This window comes from Oncorhynchus masou, unplaced genomic scaffold (assembly GCF_036934945.1).
Source record: "Oncorhynchus masou masou isolate Uvic2021 unplaced genomic scaffold, UVic_Omas_1.1 unplaced_scaffold_531, whole genome shotgun sequence".
Taxonomy (NCBI): Eukaryota; Metazoa; Chordata; class Actinopteri; order Salmoniformes; family Salmonidae; genus Oncorhynchus; species Oncorhynchus masou.
Window position 1 is genome coordinate 547501 of NW_027011718.1, and position 19981 is coordinate 567481.

The 19981-nt window shown below is 50.5% G+C and overlaps 1 protein-coding gene across 2 annotated transcripts in view; it reads left to right on the top strand.

Moving 5' to 3' along the window:
* Positions 1 to 13629, top strand: part of LOC135535913 (mitotic spindle assembly checkpoint protein MAD1-like) — a 103530-nt gene extending 89901 nt beyond the window's left edge. For both annotated transcript variants that reach the window (XM_064962314.1, XM_064962313.1), the window contains one exon: positions 13099 to 13629. In XM_064962314.1, coding sequence (XP_064818386.1) covers positions 13099 to 13266 — 168 coding nt within the window. In that variant the 3' untranslated portion in view covers positions 13267 to 13629. The remainder of the gene's footprint in view (positions 1 to 13098) is intronic.
* Positions 13630 to 19981: the final 6352 nt, after the last annotated feature.

Below are 19981 nucleotides of genomic sequence, written 5' to 3' on the forward strand. Positions count from 1 at the left end.
TGTCTCTCTCCCCATCTCTCCCTCTGTCTCTCTCCCCATCTCTCCCTCTGTCTCTCTCCCGTCTCTCTCCCTCTTTCTCTCTCCCTCTGTCTCTCTCCCTCTGTCTCTCTCCCTCTGTCTCTCTCCCCACCTCTCCCTCTGTCTCTCTCCCTCTGTCTCTCTCCCCATCTCTCCCTCTGTCTCTCTCTCCCATCTCTCCCTCTGTCTCTCTCCCTCTGTCTCTCTGTCTCTCTCCCTCTGTCTCTCTCCCTCTGTCTCTCTCCCTCTGTCTCTCTCCCTCTGTCTCTCTGTCTCTCTCCCCATCTCTCCCTCTGTCTCTCTCTCCCATCTCTCCCTCTGTCTCTCTCCCTCTGTCTCTCTCCCTCTGTCTCTCTCCCTCTGTCTCTCTCCCTCTGTCTCTCTGTCTCTCTCCCCACCTCTCCCTCTGTCTCTCTCCCTCTGTCTCTCTCCCCATCTCTCCCTCTGTCTCTCTCCCCATCTCTCCCTCTGTCTCTCTCCCGTCTCTCTCCCTCTTTCTCTCTCCCTCTGTCTCTCTCCCATCTCTCCCTCTGTCTCTCTCCCTCTGTCTCTCTCCCCATCTCTCCCTCTGTATCTCTCCCCATCTCTCCCTCTGTCTCTCTCCCGTCTCTCTCCCTCTTTCTCTCTCCCTCTGTCTCTCTCCCATCTCTCCCTCTGTCTCTCTCCCTCTGTCTCTCTCCCATCTCTCCCTCTGTCTCTCTCCCCACCTCTCCCTCTGTTATATCTGTCTCAGGTTGTTCTAGAGGCTCTGTGGCATTCTCCCCATCTCTCTGTCTCTCTCCCATCTCTCCCTCTGTCTCTCTCCCCACCTCTCCCTCTGTCTCTCTCCCCATCTCTCCCTCTGTCTCTCTCCCCATCTCTCCCTCTGTCTCTCTCCCGTCTCTCTCCCTCTTTCTCTCTCCCTCTGTCTCTCCCATCTCTCCCTCTGTCTCTCTCCCTCTGTCTCTCTCCCCCCCCTCTCCCTCTGTCTCTCTCCCATCTCTCCCTCTGTCTCTCTCCCTCTGTCTCTCTCCCTCTTTCCCTCTGTCTCTCTCCCATCTCTCCCTCTGTCTCTCTCCCATCTCTCCTCTGTCTCTCTCCCATCTCTCCTCTGTCTCTCTCCCATCTCTCCCTCTGTCTCTCTCCCCACCTCTCCCTCTGTCTCTCTCCCCATCTCTCCCTCTGTCTCTCTCCCTCTGTCTCTCTCCCTCTTTCTCTCTCCCTCTGTCTCTCTCCCATCTCTCCCTCTGTCTCTCTCCCATCTCTCCCTCTGTCTCTCTCCCATCTCTCCCTCTGTCTCTCTCCCATCTCTCCCTCTGTCTCTCTCCCATCTCTCCCTCTGTCTCTCTGTCTCTCTCCCCATCTCTCCCTCTGTCTCTCTCCCCATCTCTCCCTCTCTGTCTCTCTCCCTCTGTCTCTCTCCCTCTGTCTCTCTCCCATCTCTCCCTCTGTCTCTCTCCCATCTCTCCCTCTTTCTCTCTCCCTCTGTCTCTCTCCCATCTCTCCCTCTGTCTCTCTCCCATCTCTCCCTCTGTCTCTCTCCCATCTCTCCCTCTGTCTCTCTCCCCATCTCTCCCTCTGTCTCTCTCCCATCTCTCCCTCTGTCTCTCTCCCCATCTCTCCCTCTGTCTCTCTCCCTCTGTCTCTCTCCCTCTGTCTCTCTCCCTCTGTCTCTCTCCCTCTGTCTCTCTCCTTCTGTCTCTCTCCCATCTCTCCTTCTGTCTCTCTCCCCATCTCTCCCTCTGTCTCTCTCCCCATCTCTCCCTCTGTCTCTCTCCCCATCTCTCCCTCTGTCTCTCTCCCGTCTCTCTCCCTCTTTCTCTCTCCCTCTGTCTCTCTCCCTCTGTCTCTCTCCCTCTGTCTCTCTGTCTCTCTCCCCACCTCTCCTCTGTCTCTCTCCCTCTGTCTCTCTCTCCCATCTCTCCCTCTGTCTCTCTCCCTCTGTCTCTCTGTCTCTCTCCCTCTGTCTCTCTCCCTCTGTCTCTCTCCCTCTGTCTCTCTCCCTCTGTCTCTCTGTCTCTCTCCCCACCTCTCCCTCTGTCTCTCTCCCTCTGTCTCTCTGTCTCTCTCCCCATCTCTCCCTCTGTCTCTCTCCCCCATCTCTCCCTCTGTCTCTCTCCCTCTGTCTCTCTCCCTCTGTCTCTCTGTCTCTCTCCCCACCTCTCCCTCTGTCTCTCTCCCTCTGTCTCTCTCCCCATCTCTCCCTCTGTCTCTCTCCCCATCTCTCCCTCTGTCTCTCTCCCGTCTCTCTCCCTCTTTCTCTCTCCCTCTGTCTCTCTCCCATCTCTCCCTCTGTCTCTCTCCCTCTGTCTCTCTCCCCATCTCTCCCTCTGTATCTCTCCCCATCTCTCCCTCTGTCTCTCTCCCGTCTCTCTCCCTCTTTCTCTCTCCCTCTGTCTCTCTCCCATCTCTCCCTCTGTCTCTCTCCCTCTGTCTCTCTCCCATCTCTCCCTCTGTCTCTCTCCCCACCTCTCCCTCTGTTATATCTGTCGTCAGGTTGTTCTAGAGGCTCTGTGGCATTTCTCCCCATCTCTCCCTCTGTCTCTCTCCCATCTCTCCCTCTGTCTCTCTCCCCACCTCTCCCTCTGTCTCTCTCCCCATCTCTCCCTCTGTCTCTCTCCCCATCTCTCCCTCTGTCTCTCTCCCGTCTCTCTCCCTCTTTCTCTCTCCCTCTGTCTCTCTCCCATCTCTCCCTCTGTCTCTCTCCCTCTGTCTCTCTCCCATCTCTCCCTCTGTCTCTCTCCCCACCTCTCCCTCTGTCTCTCTCCCCATCTCTCCCTCTGTCTCTCTCCCTCTGTCTCTCTCCCATCTCTCCCTCTGTCTCTCTCCCTCTGTCTCTCTCCCATCTCTCCCTCTGTCTCTCTCCCCACCTCTCCCTCTGTTATATCTGTCGTCAGGTTGTTCTAGAGGCTCTGTGGCATTTACCTTTTCATTCCCTGGACATCAGACGTTTAAAGAAACTACATTCTCCTCTGAAAGAGACGAGAGCAGAGGGTAGAGAAGAGACCTTTTATTTTCTCACACTGAGGTTTTGAACGATAAAGAGCAACACTTTGGTGTGTCAAGTTTAATGTGGAGGAGAGGAGAGGATAGGAGAGAGATGGTTGAGGGAAAGACAGACGAGAGGAGAATAGTCAAGTTTAATGGAGAGGAGAGAGATGGTTGAGGGAAAGAGACGATAGAGAGAGAGAGAGAGATGGTTGAGGGAAAGGAGCGGGAGAGAGATGGTTGAGGGAAAGACAGACGAGAGGAGAATAGTCAAGTTTAATGGAGAGGAGAGAGAGAGATGGTTGAGGGAAAGGAGAGGGGAGAGAGAGAGATGGTTGAGGGAAAGGAGCGGGAGAGAGATGGTTGAGGGAAAGACAGACGAGAGGAGAATAGTCAAGTTTAATGGAGAGGAGAAAGAGATGGTTGAGGGAAAGGAGTGAGAGAGAGAGATGGTTGAGGGAAAGGAGTGGGAGAGAGAGATGGTTGAGGGAAAGGAGTGGGAGAGAGAGAGAGATGGTTGAGGGAAAGACAGACGAGAGGAGAATAGTCAAGTTTAATGGAGAGGAGAGAGAGATGGTTGAGGGAAAGGAGTGGGAGAGAGAGAGATGGTTGAGGGAAATGAGCGGGAGAGAGAGAGATGGTTGAGGGAAAGGAGAGAGAGAGAGAGAGATGGTTGAGGGAAAGGAGTGGGAGAGAGAGAGAGATGGTTGAGGGAAAGGAGCGAGAGAGAGAGAGAGAGAGAGATGGTTGAGGGAAAGGAGTGGGAGAGAGAGATGGTTGAGGGAGAGGAGTGGGAGAGAGATGGTTGAGGGAGAGGAGTGGGAGAGAGATGGTTGAGGGAAAGGAGTGGGAGAGAGATGGTTGAGGGAAAGGAGAGAGAGAGATGGTTGAGGGAAAGGAGAGAGAGAGATGGTTGAGGGAAAGGAGAGAGAGAGATGGTTGAGGGAAAGGAGAGAGAGAGATGGTTGAGGGAAATGAGCGGGAGAGAGAGAGAGAGATGGTTGAGGGAAAGGAGAGAGAGATGGTTGAGGGAAAGGAGAGAGAGATGGTTGAGGGAAAGGAGAGAGAGATGGTTGAGGGAAAGGAGAGAGAGAGATGGTTGAGGGAAAGACAGACGAGAGGAGAATAGTCAAGTTTAATGGAGAGGAGAGAGAGATGGTTGAGGGAAAGGAGTGAGAGAGAGAGAGAGATGGTTGAGGGAAAGGAGTGGGAGAGAGAGAGATGGTTGAGGGAAAGGAGTGAGAGAGAGAGATGGTTGAGGGAAAGGAGAGAACATAGAAGACTCATTAGTCGGCAGTGGAGCTGTTCACTACACACTCTGACCTGGTAACCCCCGTCACTACACACTCTGACCTGGTAACCCCCGTCACTACACACTCTGACCTGGTAACCCCCGTCACTACACACTCTGACCTGGTAACCCCCGTCACTACACACTCTGACCTGGTAACCCCCGTCACTACACACTCTGACCTGGTAACCCCCTGTCACTAACCCCCCCTCAACCTTCACACATTAGCCTAGACTACTTATACTATAATATTTACCATCATAAAGCTGTCACTTAGTGACCCCCTGAGACAGAGTGCCTGTGTGTGTGTGGACGTCACAGTCTGGGAGGGAATGTACCCTAGGATGTGATGACGTGATTGTTGGATTGGCATTCCGCAGCAGCCTCGTCTCTGGTTGGCTGAGCTGACTGCCGTGTGACGTCCCGCATTCTAATCCACCAACCATCGATTTCCTTTAACTAGAAATGCAGATGAGGAGGAGGGAGAGGAGGAGGGAGGGGGGGGAGGAAGAGGAAGGAGAGAGGGAGGAGGGAGAGGGGGAGGAAGAGGAAGGAGGAGGGGGGGAGGAGGAAGGAGAGGAGAGGGGGAGGAGGAAGGAGAGGAGAGGGGGTGGAGGAAGGAGAGGGGAGGAGGGGAGAGGGGGGGAGGAAGAGGAAGGAGGAGGGGGGAGGAGGAAGGAGAGGAGAGGGGGAGGAGGAAGGAGAGGAGAGGGGGGGGTGGAGGAAGGAGAGGAGAGGGGGAGGAGGAAGGAGAGGAGAGGGGGAGGAGGAGGAGGGAGAGGGGGAGAAAGGCATGGGGGAAGGAGCACCCTGGACTGACATAGTGAAGTTATTGTGTTGTTATTAAACAACAACTTGTTGATTTGATAAAGGTCGGGACTTGTTCATTACACATTTTGGGGAGTCATGAATATGCTAACAGGCGTTGATAAGGTCACTATTTGAATAAATCCACACACACACACATTGAGAACACACACACACTATTTGAATAAATCCCCTTTTGAAGAAAAACCCCTTCTGACCTTTAAATGAAATATGATTCCTTTCCTGTGTTTTTCCCCATTGAAGAGAGGAAGGAGATCGGCAATGAAAGTGTGGTGCATGTTCACCATTACCCTCTGGGCCTGGTGCTCTCTTCTCTCCTTCATCTCTCACCATCCGTCTCTCTCCTTCCATCTCTCTTCTCTCCAGCCGTCTCTCTCTCTCTCCTTCAGTCTCTCCTTCCATCTCTCTCTCCCTCCGTCTCTCTCTTTCCATCTCTCTCCTTCCGTCTCTCTCTCCTTCCGTCTCTCTCTCCTTCCGTCTCTCTCTCCATCCGTCTCTCTCTCCTTCCGTCTCTCTCCTTCCGTCTCTCTCTCCTTCCGTCTCTCTCTCCTTCCGTCTCTCTCTCCTTCCGTCTCTCTCTCCTTCCGTCTCTCTCTCCATCCGTCTCTCTCTCCATCCGTCTCTCTCTCCATCCGTCTCTCTCTCCATCCGTCTCTCTCTCCATCCGTCTCTCTCTCCATCCGTCTCTCTCTCCATCCGTCTCTCTCTCCATCCGTCTCTCTCCTTCCGTCTCTCTCTCCTTCCGTCTCTCTCTCCATCCGTCTCTCTCTCCATCCGTCTCTCTCTCCATCCGTCTCTCTCTCCATCTGTCTCTCTCTCCATCCGTCTCTCTCTCCATCCGTCTCTCTCCTGTCTCTCTCTTATCCGTCTCTCTCCTGTCTCTCTCTTATCCGTCTCTCTCCTGTCTCTCTCTTATCCATCTCTCTCCTGTCTCTCACCCGCCTGTCTCACAATCCATCCATCTCTCTCTCCCTCCATCTCTCTCCTCTCTCTCTCTCCCGCATCTCTCTCTCCATCCATCTCTCTCCTGTCTCTCTCTCCCTCCTCTCTCTCGTCGCTCTCCATCATCTCTCTCCCGTCTCTCTCCTCCCTGCGTTTTTCCCTATCCTGTCTCCCTTCTCTCTCTGTGTTCCTCCTCCTTTCTCTTTCTCTCCCTCTATCTTGTCTTTCTCTCTCCTTCTCTCTCTCCCTCACTGGCCCTTCTACCACAAGATAAAACATGTGTATTTTATTATTTCTATATAGTTGACATGATTCAGTCTGTATAAGTCAGAGTTTAAGTAATAGTAACGTGCCGTTTACCCCATTATCCAAAGTGACTGAGTCAGGGGTGTGCCGTAACCCCATTATCCAAAATGACTGGGTCAGGGGTGTGCCGTTACCCCATTATCCAAAGTGACTGAGTCAGGGGTGTGCCGTTTACCCCATTATCCAAAGTGACTGAGTCAGGGGTGTGCCGTAACCCCATTATCCAAAATGACTGGGTCAGGGGTGTGCCGTTTACCCCATTATCCAAAGTGACTGGGTCAGGGGTGTGCCGTTTACCCCATTATCCAAAGTGACTGGGTCAGGGGTGTGCCGTTTACCCCATTATCCAAAATGACTGGGTCAGGGGTGTGCCGTTACCCCATTATCCAAAGTGACTGAGTCAGGGGTGTGCCGTTTACCCCATTATCCAAAGTGACTGAGTCAGGGGTGTGCCGTTACCCCATTATCCAAAGTGACTGAGTCAGGGGTGTGCCGTTTACCCCATTATCCAAAGTGACTGAGTCAGGGGTGTGCCGTTACCCCATTATCCAAAGTGACTGAGTCAGGGGTGTGCCGTTTACCCCATTATCCAAAGTGACTGAGTCAGGGGTGTGCCGTTACCCCATTATCCAAAGTGACTGAGTCAGGGGTGTGCCGTTTACCCCATTATCCAAAGTGACTGGGTCAGGGGTGTGCCGTTACCCCATTATCCAAAGTGACTGGGTCAGGGGTGTGCCGTTACCCCATTATCCAAAGTGACTGAGTCAGGGGTGTGCCGTTTACCCCATTATCCAAAGTGACTGGGTCAGGGGTGCATACAGTTGTCAGATGGCGGGCCCAAGCGGGAATCCAACCCACAATCCTTGGCGTTTCCAGTGCCATACTCTACCGACTGAGCAACACATGACCACTGACTTCAGAGGGGAAAGGTTTTCATCAGTGTGTGTGTGATGTTTATGGGTTCTTCAGCATTGGACTGGGGAAAAGACTTACAGTGGAGACGTTTTCACACAAGTTGAGTAGAACTTGATCGTCGTGTTCTGTGAGGTCCTCGGGGCTCTAGAACACCGGCCCTGGTTCCCATGGCGCCCTCCAGGTGTGTGTGTGTGGTGGTGTGTACAGGGAGAGAGACACAGAGAGAGAGACCTAGGGGTATGGCAGAACTTTCCAGATGGGCTGACACAGGAGGAGAGAAACAGAATGGGGGAGAGAGATGGACAAAGAGGGATGGTTGTGAATGGAAAAGTTGACTGGGCAGAAGAGATGTTCTCTCTCTCCCTTCTCTTCTCTCTCCCTTCCCTTCTCTCCCTCTATCTCTCTTCTCTCCCTTCTCTTCTCTCCCTTCTCTTCTCTCCCTCTCTCTTCTCTCCCTTCTCTTCTCTCCCTCTATCTCTCTTCTCTCCCTTCTCTCCCTCTATCTCTCTTCTCTCCCTTCTCTTCTCTCCCTCTCTCTTCTCTCCCTTCTCTTCTCTCCCTTCTCTTCTCTCCCTCTATCTCTCTTCTCTCCCTTCTCTCCCTCTCTCTCCCTTCTCTTCTCTCCCTTTATCTCTATCTCTGCATCTCTTCTCTCCCTTCTCTTCTCTCCCTCTATCTCTGCCTCTCTCTCTTCTCTTCTCTCCCTCTCTCTCCCTTCTCTTCTCTCTATCTCTGCCTCTCTCCCTCTTCTCTTCTCTCCTCTCCCTCTATCTATGCCTCTCTCTTTCTCTTCTCTTCTCTCCCTTCTCTTCTCTCCCTCTCTCTCCTTTGTCTTCTCTCTTGCTCTCTCTACTCTTCTCTCTCGCTCTCTCTACTCTTCTCTTCTCTCCCTTCTCTTCTCGATCTCTCCTCCCGGCGTTTCTTTAATTACTTCCCTCTCCTCATTTCACTCTGGGCGGCGTTGTATTTAATTAATCCTCCCTGAATTTCTTCCCGTTTCATCGCCTCATCCCACCGCTCACACAAACAGGTCCCCATAAACAACAAACAACTTCTAAATCCATTTTCTTTTCTCACTTCTAAAGTTAATGTTCTCTCCCTCTTGACGCAAAGTGCGTGTGTGCGTGTGTGCGTGCGTGTGCGTGTGTGTGTGTGTGTGTGGAGTCCGACAACAGGGCTTTCTACTCCACTCATGGAGAGGTGAGGCTTCTGTTTCAGATCCATCTACTTGACCAAAAGTTGACATCTGTCCAAAACCACGGACATCAATATGGAGTTGGTCCCCCTTTGCTGCTATAACAGCCTCCACTCTTCTGGGAAGGCTTTCCACTAGATGTTGGAACATTGCTGCTATAACAGCCTCCACTCTTCTGGGAAGGCTTTCCACTAGATGTTGGAACATTGCTGCTATAACAGCCTCCGCTCTTCTGGGAAGGCTTTCCACTAGATGATGGAACATTGCTGCTATAACAGCCCCCTCTCTTCTGGGAAGGCTTTCCACTAGATGATGGAACAATGCTGCTATAACAGCCTCCACTCTTCTGGGAAGGCTTTCCACTAGATGTTGGAACATTGCTGCTATAACAGCCTCCACTCTTCTGGGAAGGCTGTCCACTAGATGTTGGAACATTGCTGCTATAACAGCCTCCGCTCTTCTGGGAAGGCTTTCCACTAGATGTTGGAACATTGCTGCAGGGACTTGGTTCCATTCAGCCACAAGAGCATTAGTGAGGTCGGGGACTGATGGGCGATTAGGCCTGGCTCGCAGTCGGTGTTCCAATTCATCACAAAGGTGTTTGACGAGGTTGAGGTCAGGGCTCTGTGCAGGCCAGTCAAGTTTTTCCACACCGATCTCGACAAACCATTTCTGCCTTACAACAGGCCTACAAGCCCTCAGTCCAGCCTCTCTCAGCCTATTGCGGACAGTCTGAGCACTGATGGACAGGTTGTGTGTTCCTGGTGGAACTCGGGCAGTTGTTGTTGCCATCCTGTACCTGTCCGCAGGTGTGATGTTCGGATGTCCCGGTCCTGTGCAGGTGTTACATGTGGTCTGCCACTGCGAGGATGATCAGCTGTCCACCCTGTCTCTCTGTAGCGCTGTCTTAGGCGTCTCACAGTACGGACTTTGCAATTTATTGCCCTGGTCACATCTGCAGTCCTCTAAGGCACATTCACACAGATGAGCAGGGACCCTGAGCATCTTTCTTTTGGTGTTTCCAGAGTCAGTAGAAAGGCCTCTTTAGTGTCCTAAGTTTTCATAACTGTGACCTTATTTGCCTACCGTCTCCAAGCTGTTTGTGTCTTAACGACCGTTCCACAGGTGCATGTTCATTCATTGTTTATGGTTCATTGAACAAGCCTGGGAAACGGTGTTTAATCCCTTTACAGTGAAGATCTGTGACGTTATTAGGATGATCTTTGAAAGACAGGGTCCTGAAAAAGGGACGTTTTCTTTTTGTTGCTGAGTTCTCCCTTCTCCCTCTCTTCTCTCTCTCTCCTAACTGACCCCTTCTCCCTTCTCCCTGTCTCTCTCCTAACTGACCCCTTCTCCCTGTCTCTTCTCTCTCTCTCCTAACTGACCCCTTCTCCCTGTCTCTCTCCTAACTGACCCCTTCTCCCTGTCTCTTCTCTCTCTCTCCTAACTGACCCCTTCTCCCTCTCTCTCTCCTAACTGACCCCTTCTCCCTGTCTCTTCTCTCTCCTAACTGACCCCTTCTCCCTGTCTCTTCTCTCTCTCCTAACTGACCCCTTCTCCCTCTCTCTCTCCTAACTGACCCCTTCTCCCTGTCTCTTCTCTCTCCTAACTGACCCCTTCTCCCTGTCTCTTCTCTCTCTCTCCTAACTGACCCCTTCTCCCTGTCTCTTCTCTCTCTCTCCTAACTGACCCCTTCTCCCTGTCTCTTCTCTCTCCTAACTGACCCCTTCTCCCTGTCTCTTCTCTCTCTCTCCTAACTGACCCCTTCTCCCTGTCTCTTTCTCTCTCTCCTAACTGACCCCTTCTCCCTGTCTCTTCTCTCTCTCTCTCCTAACTGACCCCTTCTCCCTGTCTCTCTCTCTCTCCTAACTGATCCCTTCTCCCTGTCTCTTCTCTCTCTCTCTCCTAACTGACCCCTTCTCCCTGTCTCTCTCTCTCCTAACTGACCCCTTCTCCCTGTCTCTTCTCTCTCTCCTAACTGACCCCTTCTCCCTGTCTCTCTCTCTCTCCTAACTGACCCCTTCTCCCTGTCTCTTCTCTCTCTCCTAACTGACCCCTTCTCCCTGTCTCTCTCCTAACTGACCCCTTCTCCCTGTCTCTCTCCTAACTGACCCCTTCTCCCTGTCTCTTCTCTCTCTCGCTCCTAACTGACCCCTTCTCCCTGTCTCTTCTCTCTCTCCTAACTGACCCCTTCTCCCTGTCTCTTCTCTCTCTCCTAACTGACCCCTTCTCCCTGTCTCTTCTCTCTCTCCTAACTGACCCCTTCTCCCTGTCTCTTCTCTCTCTCTCCTAACTGACCCCTTCTCCCTGTCTCTCTCCTAACTGACCCCTTCTCCCTGTCTCTTCTCTCTCTCTCCTAACTGACCCCTTCTCCCTGTCTCTCTCCTAACTGACCCCTTCTCCCTGTCTCTTCTCTCTCTCTCTCCTAACTGACCCCTTCTCCCTGTCTCTTCTCTCTCTCCTAACTGACCCCTTCTCCCTGTCTCTTCTCTCTCTCTCTCCTAACTGACCCCTTCTCCCTGTCTCTTCTCTCTCTCTCCTAACTGACCCCTTCTCCCTGTCTCTTCTCTCTCTCTCCTAACTGACCCCTTCTCCCTGTCTCTTCTCTCTCTCTCCTAACTGACCCCTTCTCCCTGTCTCTTCTCTCTCTCTCCTAACTGACCCCTTCTCCCTGTCTCTTCTCTCTGTCTCTCCTAACTGACCCCTTCTCCCTGTCTCTTCTCTCTCTCTTAACTGACCCCTTCTCCCTGTCTCTCTCCTAACTGACCCCTTCTCCCTGTCTCTTCTCTCTCTCCTAACTGACCCCTTCTCCCTGTCTCTTCTCTCTCTCCTAACTGACCCCTTCTCCCTGTCTCTTCTCTCTCTCTCCTAACTGACCCCTTCTCCCTGTCTCTTCTCTCTCTCCTAACTGACCCCTTCTCCCTGTCTCTTCTCTCTCTCTCCTAACTGACCCCTTCTCCCTGTCTCTTCTCTCTGTCTCTCCTAACTGACCCCTTCTCCCTGTCTCTTCTCTCTCTCTCCTAACTGACCCCTTCTCCCTGTCTCTTCTCTCTCTCCTAACTGACCCCTTCTCCCTGTCTCTTCTCTCTCTCCTAACTGACCCCTTCTCCCTGTCTCTTCTCTCTCTCTCCTAACTGACCCCTTCTCCCTGTCTCTTCTCTCTCTCTCCTAACTGACCCCTTCTCCCTGTCTCTTCTCTCTCTCCTAACTGACCCCTTCTCCCTGTCTCTTCTCTCTCTCCTAACTGACCCCTTCTCCCTGTCTTCTCTCTCTCTCTCTCCTAACTGACCCCTTCTCCCTGTCTCTTCTCTCTCTCTCCTAACTGACCCCTTCTCCCTGTCTCTTATCTCTCTCTCCTAACTGACCCCTTCTCCCTGTCTCTTCTCTCTCTCCTAACTGACCCCTTCTCCCTGTCTCTTCTCTCTCTCCTAACTGACCCCTTCTCCCTGTCTCTTCTCTCTCCTAACTGACCCCTTCTCCCTGTCTCTTCTCTCTCTCCTAACTGACCCCTTCTCCCTGTCTCTTCTCTCTCTCCTAACTGACCCCTTCTCCCTCTCTTCTCTCTCTCCTAACTGACCCCTTCTCCCTGTCTCTTCTCTCTCTCCTAACTGACCCCTTCTCCCTGTCTCTTCTCTCTCTCCTAACTGACCCCTTCTCCATGTCTCTTCTCTCTCCTAACTGACCCCTTCTCCCTGTCTCTTCTCTCTCCTAACTGACCCCTTCTCCCTGTCTCTTCTCTCTCTCCTAACTGACCCCTTCTCCCTGTCTCTTCTCTCTCTCTCCTAACTGACCCCTTCTCCCTGTCTCTTCTCTCTCTCTCCTAACTGACCCCTTCTCCTTGTCTCTTCTTTCTCTCTCCTAACTGACCCCTTCTCCCTGTCTCTTCTCTCTCTCTCTCCTAACTGACCCCTTCTCCCTGTCTCTTCTCTCTCTCTCTCTCCTAACTGACCCCTTCTCCTTGTCTCTTCTTTCTCTCTCCTAACTGACCCCTTCTCCCTGTCTCTTCTCTCTCTCTCTCCTAACTGACCCCTTCTCCCTGTCTCTTCTCTCTCTCTCTCCTAACTGACCCCTTCTCCCTGTCTCTTCTCTCTCTCTCTCCTAACTGACCCCTTCTCCCTGTCTCTTCTCTCTCTCTCTCCTAACTGACCCCTTCTCCCTGTCTCTTCTCTCTCTCTCTCCTAACTGACCCCTTCTCCCTGTCTCTTCTCTCTCTCTCTCCTAACTGACCCCTTCTCCCTGTCTCTTCTCTCTCTCTCTCCTAACTGACCCCTTCTCCCTGTCTCTTCTTTCTCTCCTAACTGACCCCTTCTCCCTGTCTCTTCTCTCTCTCTCCTAACTGACCCCTTCTCCCTGTCTCTTCTCTCTCTCTCCTAACTGACCCCTTCTCCCTGTCTCTTCTCTCTCTCTCCTAACTGACCCCTTCTCCCTGTCTCTTCTCTCTCTTTCTTTACTTACCCCTTCTCCCTGTCTCTTCTCTCTCTCTCCTAACTGACCCCTTCTCCCTGTCTCTTCTTTCTCTCTCCTTACTGACCCCTTTTCCCTGTCTCTTCTCTCTCTCTCCTAACTGACCCCTTCTCCCTGTCTCTTCTCTCTCTCCTAACTGACCCCTTCTCCCTGTCTCTTCTCTCTCCTCCAGGCCAGTGGAGGCGCTGTGGGCAGTGGAGGCAGTATGCAGCTGATGGAGACAGACTTCAGTCGGACCCTGAGAGAGATGGTGGACCTCCACCTGCACCATCAGAAGAGCATCCCAGCCTTCCTCTCTGCTGTGACCCTCGACCTCTTCAGCCGACAGACCACGGTCTGACTTGACCCTCGACCTCTTTAGCCGACAGACCACGGTCCGACTTGACCCTCGACCTCTTCAGCCGACAGACCACCGTCTGACTTGACCCCACCCCCGGGGTTGAGGGTGTCCTGTGATGATATATGACCTGTGACGACCTTGTTTGACATGTGATGTCATTGCCTTGACCTCTTCACACAATGCTTAAGGTTAGGATTGGGGGTTAGCTGATCCTAGATCTGTCATTGTTTTCCCTACCTGTGATGTTGTCATGTGACCTACGACCTCACTATCTGACCTGTGACGTCATGGTCTGATTGGCACAGCTGTGCGACGGACTCTGAGGGTAATAGTATCAGGTTAAATAAACGGAGTCGCTGTCTAGACTTGTATTGATGTTTCTACACAGGAAGTTACAACAGAATATCATTATAGATGTTTCTACACAGGAAGTTACACCAGAATATCATTATAGATGTTTCTACACAGGAAGTTACAACAGAATATCATAATAGATGTTTCTACACAGGAAGTTACAACAGAATATCATTATAGATGTTTCTACACAGGAAGTTACAACAGAATATCATAATAGATGTTTCTACACAGGAAGTTACAACAGAATATCATTATAGATGTTTCTACACAGGAAGTTACAACAGAATATCATAATAGATGTTTCTACACAGGAAGTTACAACAGAATATCATTATAGATGTTTCTACACAGGAAGTTACAACAGAATATCATTATAGATGTTTCTACACAGGAAGTTACAACAGAATATCATTATAGATGTTTCTACACAGGAAGTTACAACAGAATATCATTATAGATGTTTCTACACAGGAAGTTACAACAGAATATCATTATAGATGTTTCTACACAGGAAGTTACACTTTTACAACAGAATATCATTATTGCCAGATGTGATGGAGGTGTTTAGGATGACGGGGAGAAGAGGAAACAAGGGCCTTTTGTTGACATCACACTTCATTATGTTCATTCTCTTAGTCTGTCACAAATGCCACCCTATTCCCTACATAGTGCACTACAAGAGCCTGAAAGTAGTGCACTACAAGAGCCTGAATGTAGTGCACTCCCAAGAGCCTGAATGTAGTGCACTCCCAAGAGCCTGAATGTAGTGCACTCCCAAGAGCCTGAATGTAGTGCACTCCCCAAGAGCCTGAAGGTAGTGCACTCCCAAGAGCCTGAAGGTAGTGCACTCCCAAGAGCCTGAAGGTAGTGCACTCCCAAGAGCCTGAAGGTAGTGCACTATATAGGGATTAGGGTGACCGCCTGTGTCTTTATATAGTGTTGATCTCTGTAACCTTCAGTCAGATGTTCTGTTATTGTTTCTCTACTTCCTGTGTTGATCTCTGTAACCTTCAGTCAGATGTTCTGTTATTGTTTCTCTACTTCCTGTGTTGATCTCTGTAACCTTCAGTCAGATGTTCTGTTATTGTTTCTCTACTTCCTGTGTTGATCTCTGTAACCTTCAGTCAGATGTTCTGTTATTGTTTCTCTACTTCCTGTGTTGATCTCTGTAACCTTCAGTCAGATGTTCTGTTATTGTTTCTCTACTTCCTGTGTTGATCTCTGTAACCTTCAGTCAGATGTTCTGTTATTGTTTCTCTACTTCCTGTGTTGATCTCTGTAACCTTCAGTCAGATGTTCTGTTATTGTTTCTCTACTTCCTGTGTTGATCTCTGTAACCTTCAGTCAGATGTTCTGTTATTGTTTCTCTACTTCCTGTGTTGATCTCTGTAACCTTCAGTCAGATGTTCTGTTATTGTTTCACTACTTCCTGTTTTGATCTTTGCTCATAAGTTGTTGTTTTTAACAGACACGCAACTATCATCTTGTTATTTTCTTGTAAATGGAAAGCGGAGAAGAAGGTTGAACCTGAATGAATTGATTTGTAATTAGAACAAACAGCTCTATTACTTCTTACCTCTGGGATTCAGAAAACAAAACAATCTACACTGAACAAAAAAAAAAAATAGAAAAGCAACATGTAGCGCATTTAGCAAACATTTCTCTACCATGAGCCGCCTCCGATGCCGTTTGTAGAGAATTTGGCAGTACGTCCAACCGGCCTCACAACCACAGACCACATGTTACCATGAGCCGCCTCCGATGCCGTTTGTAGAGAATTTGGCAGTACGTCCAACCGGCCTCACAACCACAGACCACATGTTACCATGAGCCGCCTCCGATGCCGTTTGTAGAGAATTTGGCAGTACGTCCAACCGGCCTCACAACCACAGACCACATGTTACCATGAGCCGCCTCCGATGCCGTTTGTAGAGAATTTGGCAGTACGTCCAACCGGCCTCACAACCACAGACCACATGTTACCATGAGCCGCCTCCGATGCCGTTTGTAGAGAATTTGGCAGTACGTCCAACCGGCCTCACAACCACAGACCACATGTTACCCATGTTCCCAGGACCTCCTCGTCCGGCTTCTTCACCTGCAGGATTGTCTGAGGCCAGACACCTGAACAGCTGATGAAACCGACGAGTGTTTCGGTGGCTGTGCCCAGTCATGTGATATAGATTAGGGCCTCATTAATGCATTTAAATTGACTGATTTCCTTCTATAAACTGTACCTTAGTGAAACTGTTGCGTTTATTTTTCTGTTCGGTATAATTATGACGTACGTGTGGAATCTGTGTGTGTGAGGGGTGTGTGTGTGTGTGTGTGTGTGTGTGTGTGGTGTGAGGGTGCATTCAAGACTGGAAACTCAAAACAAAATTTGGGTGAAATCGTGATGTAAAAACATTGAAGTCAGATGGTGAGGTCAGTGAGGTCAAATCGTGACATCAGTGAGGTGAGATGGTGAGGTCAACGGATACATCTACGATAATCGATCATTAAAATAAGCATTATTCACGGCTGGCCATGCTTTCCACCTGGCTACCCCTACCCGGGCCAACACCTCAGCAACCCCTGTAGCAACTAGCCCAAGCCTCCCCATTTCTCCTTCACCCAAATCCAAACAGCTGATGTTCTGGAAGAGCTGCAAAATCTGGATCCCTACAAATCAGCCGGGCAAGACAATCTGGACTCCTACAAATCAGCCGGGCTAGACAATCTGGACCCCTACAAATCAGCCGGGCTAGACAATCTGGATCCCTACAAATCAGCCGGGCTAGACAATCTGGATCCCTACAAATCAGCCGGGCTAGACAATCTGGACCCCTACAAATCAGCCGGGCCAGACAATCTGGACCCCTACAAATCAGCCGGGCTAGACAATCTGGACCCCTACAAATCAGCCGGGCTAGACAATCTGGACCCCTACAAATCAGCCGGGCCAGACAATCTGGACCCCTACAAATCAGCAGGACTACACAATCTGGACCCCTACAAATCAGCCGGGCTAGACAATCTGGACCCCTACAAATCAGCCGGGCTAGACAATCTGGACCCCTACAAATCAGCCGGGCTAGACAATCTGGACCCCTACAAATCAGCCGGGCTAGACAATCTGGACCCCTACAAATCAGCCGGGCAAGACAATCTGGACCCTTTCTTTCTAAAATTATCAGCCTCAATTGTTGCAACCCCTATTACTAGCCTGTTCAACCTCTATTTTGTATCTTCTGAGATCCCCAAAGATTGGAAAGCTGCCGCGGTCATCCCCATCTTCAAAGGGGGAGACACTCTAGACCCAAAGGGGCTATATCTATCCTACCCTGCCTTTCTAAGGTCTTCAATTGTCAAGTCAACAATCAGATAACCGACCATTTAGAATCCCACCGTACCTTCTCCGCTATGCAATCTGGTTTCCGAGCCGGTCGTGGATGCACCTCAGCCACGCTCAAGGTCCTAAACGACATCATAACCTCCATCGATAAGAAACATTACTGTGCAGCCGTATTCATCGACCTGGCCAAGGCTTTCGACTCTGTCAATCACCACATTCTTATTGACAGACTCGACAGCCTTGGTTTCTCAAATGATTGCCTCGCCTGGTTTACCAACTACTTCTCTGATAGAGTTCAGTGTGTCAAATCGGAGGGCCTGTTGTCCGGTCCTCTGGAAGTCTCTATGGGTGTGCAACAGGGTTCAATTCTCGGGCCGACTCTCTTTTCTGTATACATCAATGATGTTGCTCTTGCTACTGGTGATTCTCTGATCCACCTCTACGCAGACGACACCCTTCTGTATACTTCTGGCCCCTCCTTGGACACTGTGTTAACTAACCTCCAGACGAGCTTCAATGCCATACAACTCTGGTACAGTAGGAGAGGAAGGAGAGGAAGATGATGCAGTAGGAGAGGAAGGAGAGGAAGATGATGCAGTAGGAGAGAAGGAGGAACAGTAGGAGAGTGGAGAGAGAGGAGAGGAAATGAGTGGAGAGAGAGAGAGGGGGATGAGAGGAGAGGAAATGAGTGGAGAGAGAGGGGGAGGAGAGGAGAGGAAATGAGTGGAGAGATGGAGGAGAGGAAACAAGTGGAGAGAGTGGGATGAGAGGAGAGGATACGAGTGGAGAGAGAGAGGGATGAGAGGAGAGGAAACGAGTGGAGAGAGAGAGGGGGATGAGAGGAGAGTGAAGCGAGTGGGAGAGAGAGGGGGATGAGAGGAGAGGAAGCGAGTGGAGAGAGAGAGGGGGATGAGAGGAGAGGAAACAAGTGGAGAGAGAGGGGGATGAGAGGAGAGGAAACGAGTGGAGAGAGAGAGGGGGATGAGAGGAGAGGAACGAGTGGAGAGAGAGAGGGGGATGAGTGGAGAGGAAACGAGTGGAGAGAGAGGGGGATGAGAGGAGAGGAAACGAGTGGAGAGATGAGATAAGACACCTTTTACTGTTTCCATCTTCCTATGATACATTAAAATAGTGAGAGCAAAATGTATCCCTCTCTCTTTACTCTCCCTCTCTCTTTACTCTCCCTCTCTCTCTTTACTCTCTCTCTTTACTCTCCCTCTCTTTACTCTCCCTCTCTCTCTTTACTCTCTCTTTACTCTCCCTCTCTCTCTTTACTCTCTCTTTACTCTCCCTCTCTCTCTTTACTCTCTCTCTTTACTCTCTCTCTTTACTCTCCCTCTCTTTACTCTCCCTCTCTCTCTTTACTCTCTCTTTACTCTCCCTCTCTCTCTTTACTCTCTCTTTATTCTCCCTCTCTCTCTTTACTCTCCCTCACTCTCTTTACTCTCCCTCTCTCTCTTTACTCTCCCTCTCTCTCTTCACTCTCCCTCTTCCATTACTCTCCCTGTCTCTCTTTTACTGTCCCTCTCTCTTTACTCTCCCTCTCTTTACTCTCCCTCTCTCTTTTTACTCTCCCTCTCTCTTTTTACTCTCCCTCTCTCTCTTTACTCTCCTTCTCTCTTTACTCTCTCTCTCTTTACTCTCCCTCTCTTTACTCTCCCTCTCGCTCTTTACTCTCCCCCTCTCTCTCTCTTTACTCTCTCTCTCTCTTTACTCTCTCTCTCTCTTTTACTCTCCCTCTCTCTCTTTACTCTCCCTCTCTCTCTTTACTCTCTCTTTACTCTCTCTCTCTTTACTCTCCCTCTCTCTCTTTCTCTCTCTTTACTCTCCCTTTCTTTACTCTCCCTCTCTCTCTTTACTCTCTCTCTCTTTACTCTCTCTTTAGTCTCCCTCTCTCTCTTTACTCTCTCTTCACTCTCCCTCTCTTTACTCTCTCTTTACTCTCCCTCTCTCTCTTTACTCTCTCTCTTCACTCTCCCTCTCTTTACTTGTCACGCCTTGGTCTTAGTATTTTGTGTTTTAGTTAATTAGTTAGTCAGGCCAGGGTGTGACATGGGTTTATTGTTTGTTGTAATTCTTAGTGGGGTTCTTTAGTTATAGGGATTGTAGTTGATTAGGGGTGTGTGTTGCATAGGTTTGGCTGCCTGAGGCGGTTCTCAATCAGTCAGGTGATTCTCGTTGTCTCTGATTGGGAACCGTATTTAGGTAGCCTGGGGTTCGCTTTGTATTTCGTGGGTGATTGTTCCTGTCTCTGTGTTAGTTTCACCAGTCAGGCTGTAATAGGTTTCACGTTCCGTTTGTTGTTTTGTATTTATTAGTTATTCATGTATAGTTTGTTTGTTTGTTTCACTAATAAACATGAGTAACCTACACGCTGCATTTCGGTCCGACTTTCTTGCGACAAACGAAGAACGCCGTTACAGAATCACCCACCACACACGGACCGAGCAGCGTGTCAACAGGCAGGAGCTGGAAGGAAAAGGACCCTGGGCTCAGCCTGGTGAATATCGCCGCCCCAAGGAGGAACTAGAAGCGGCTGAAGCGGAGAGGCGCTGGTATGAGGAGGCAGCACGACGACGTGGATGGAAACAGGAGCAGCCCACAATGGAGTACAGTATGGATATTACGACGTGGGAAGAAATAGACAGGTGGGCGGCCGACCCAGAGAGAGTGCCGGTGCCCGTCTGGGATTCGCTGGAGCAGTGCGAAGAGGGCTATAGGAGAATGGAGTCGAAAAAAAAGACACGGCGGCGCAGAGCGAAGCCCCAAAAATTTATTGGGGGGGGGGGGCTATCAGGGAGAGTGGCTGAGTCAGGAGACAGACCTGAGCCAACTCTCCCTGTTTATTGTGAAGAGCCAAGGAGGAGACCAGAACCAGTGTTGGAGGTGAGCGAAGCAGAGACTGTGAAGGAGTTAATGGGGAAATTGGAGGAGAGAGTAATGAGGGAGTTGCTAGTTTGGTGCTTTAGGTACAAGATTCGTCCGACGGAGCGTGTCGGGAATTTAATGGCACCTGGGTCA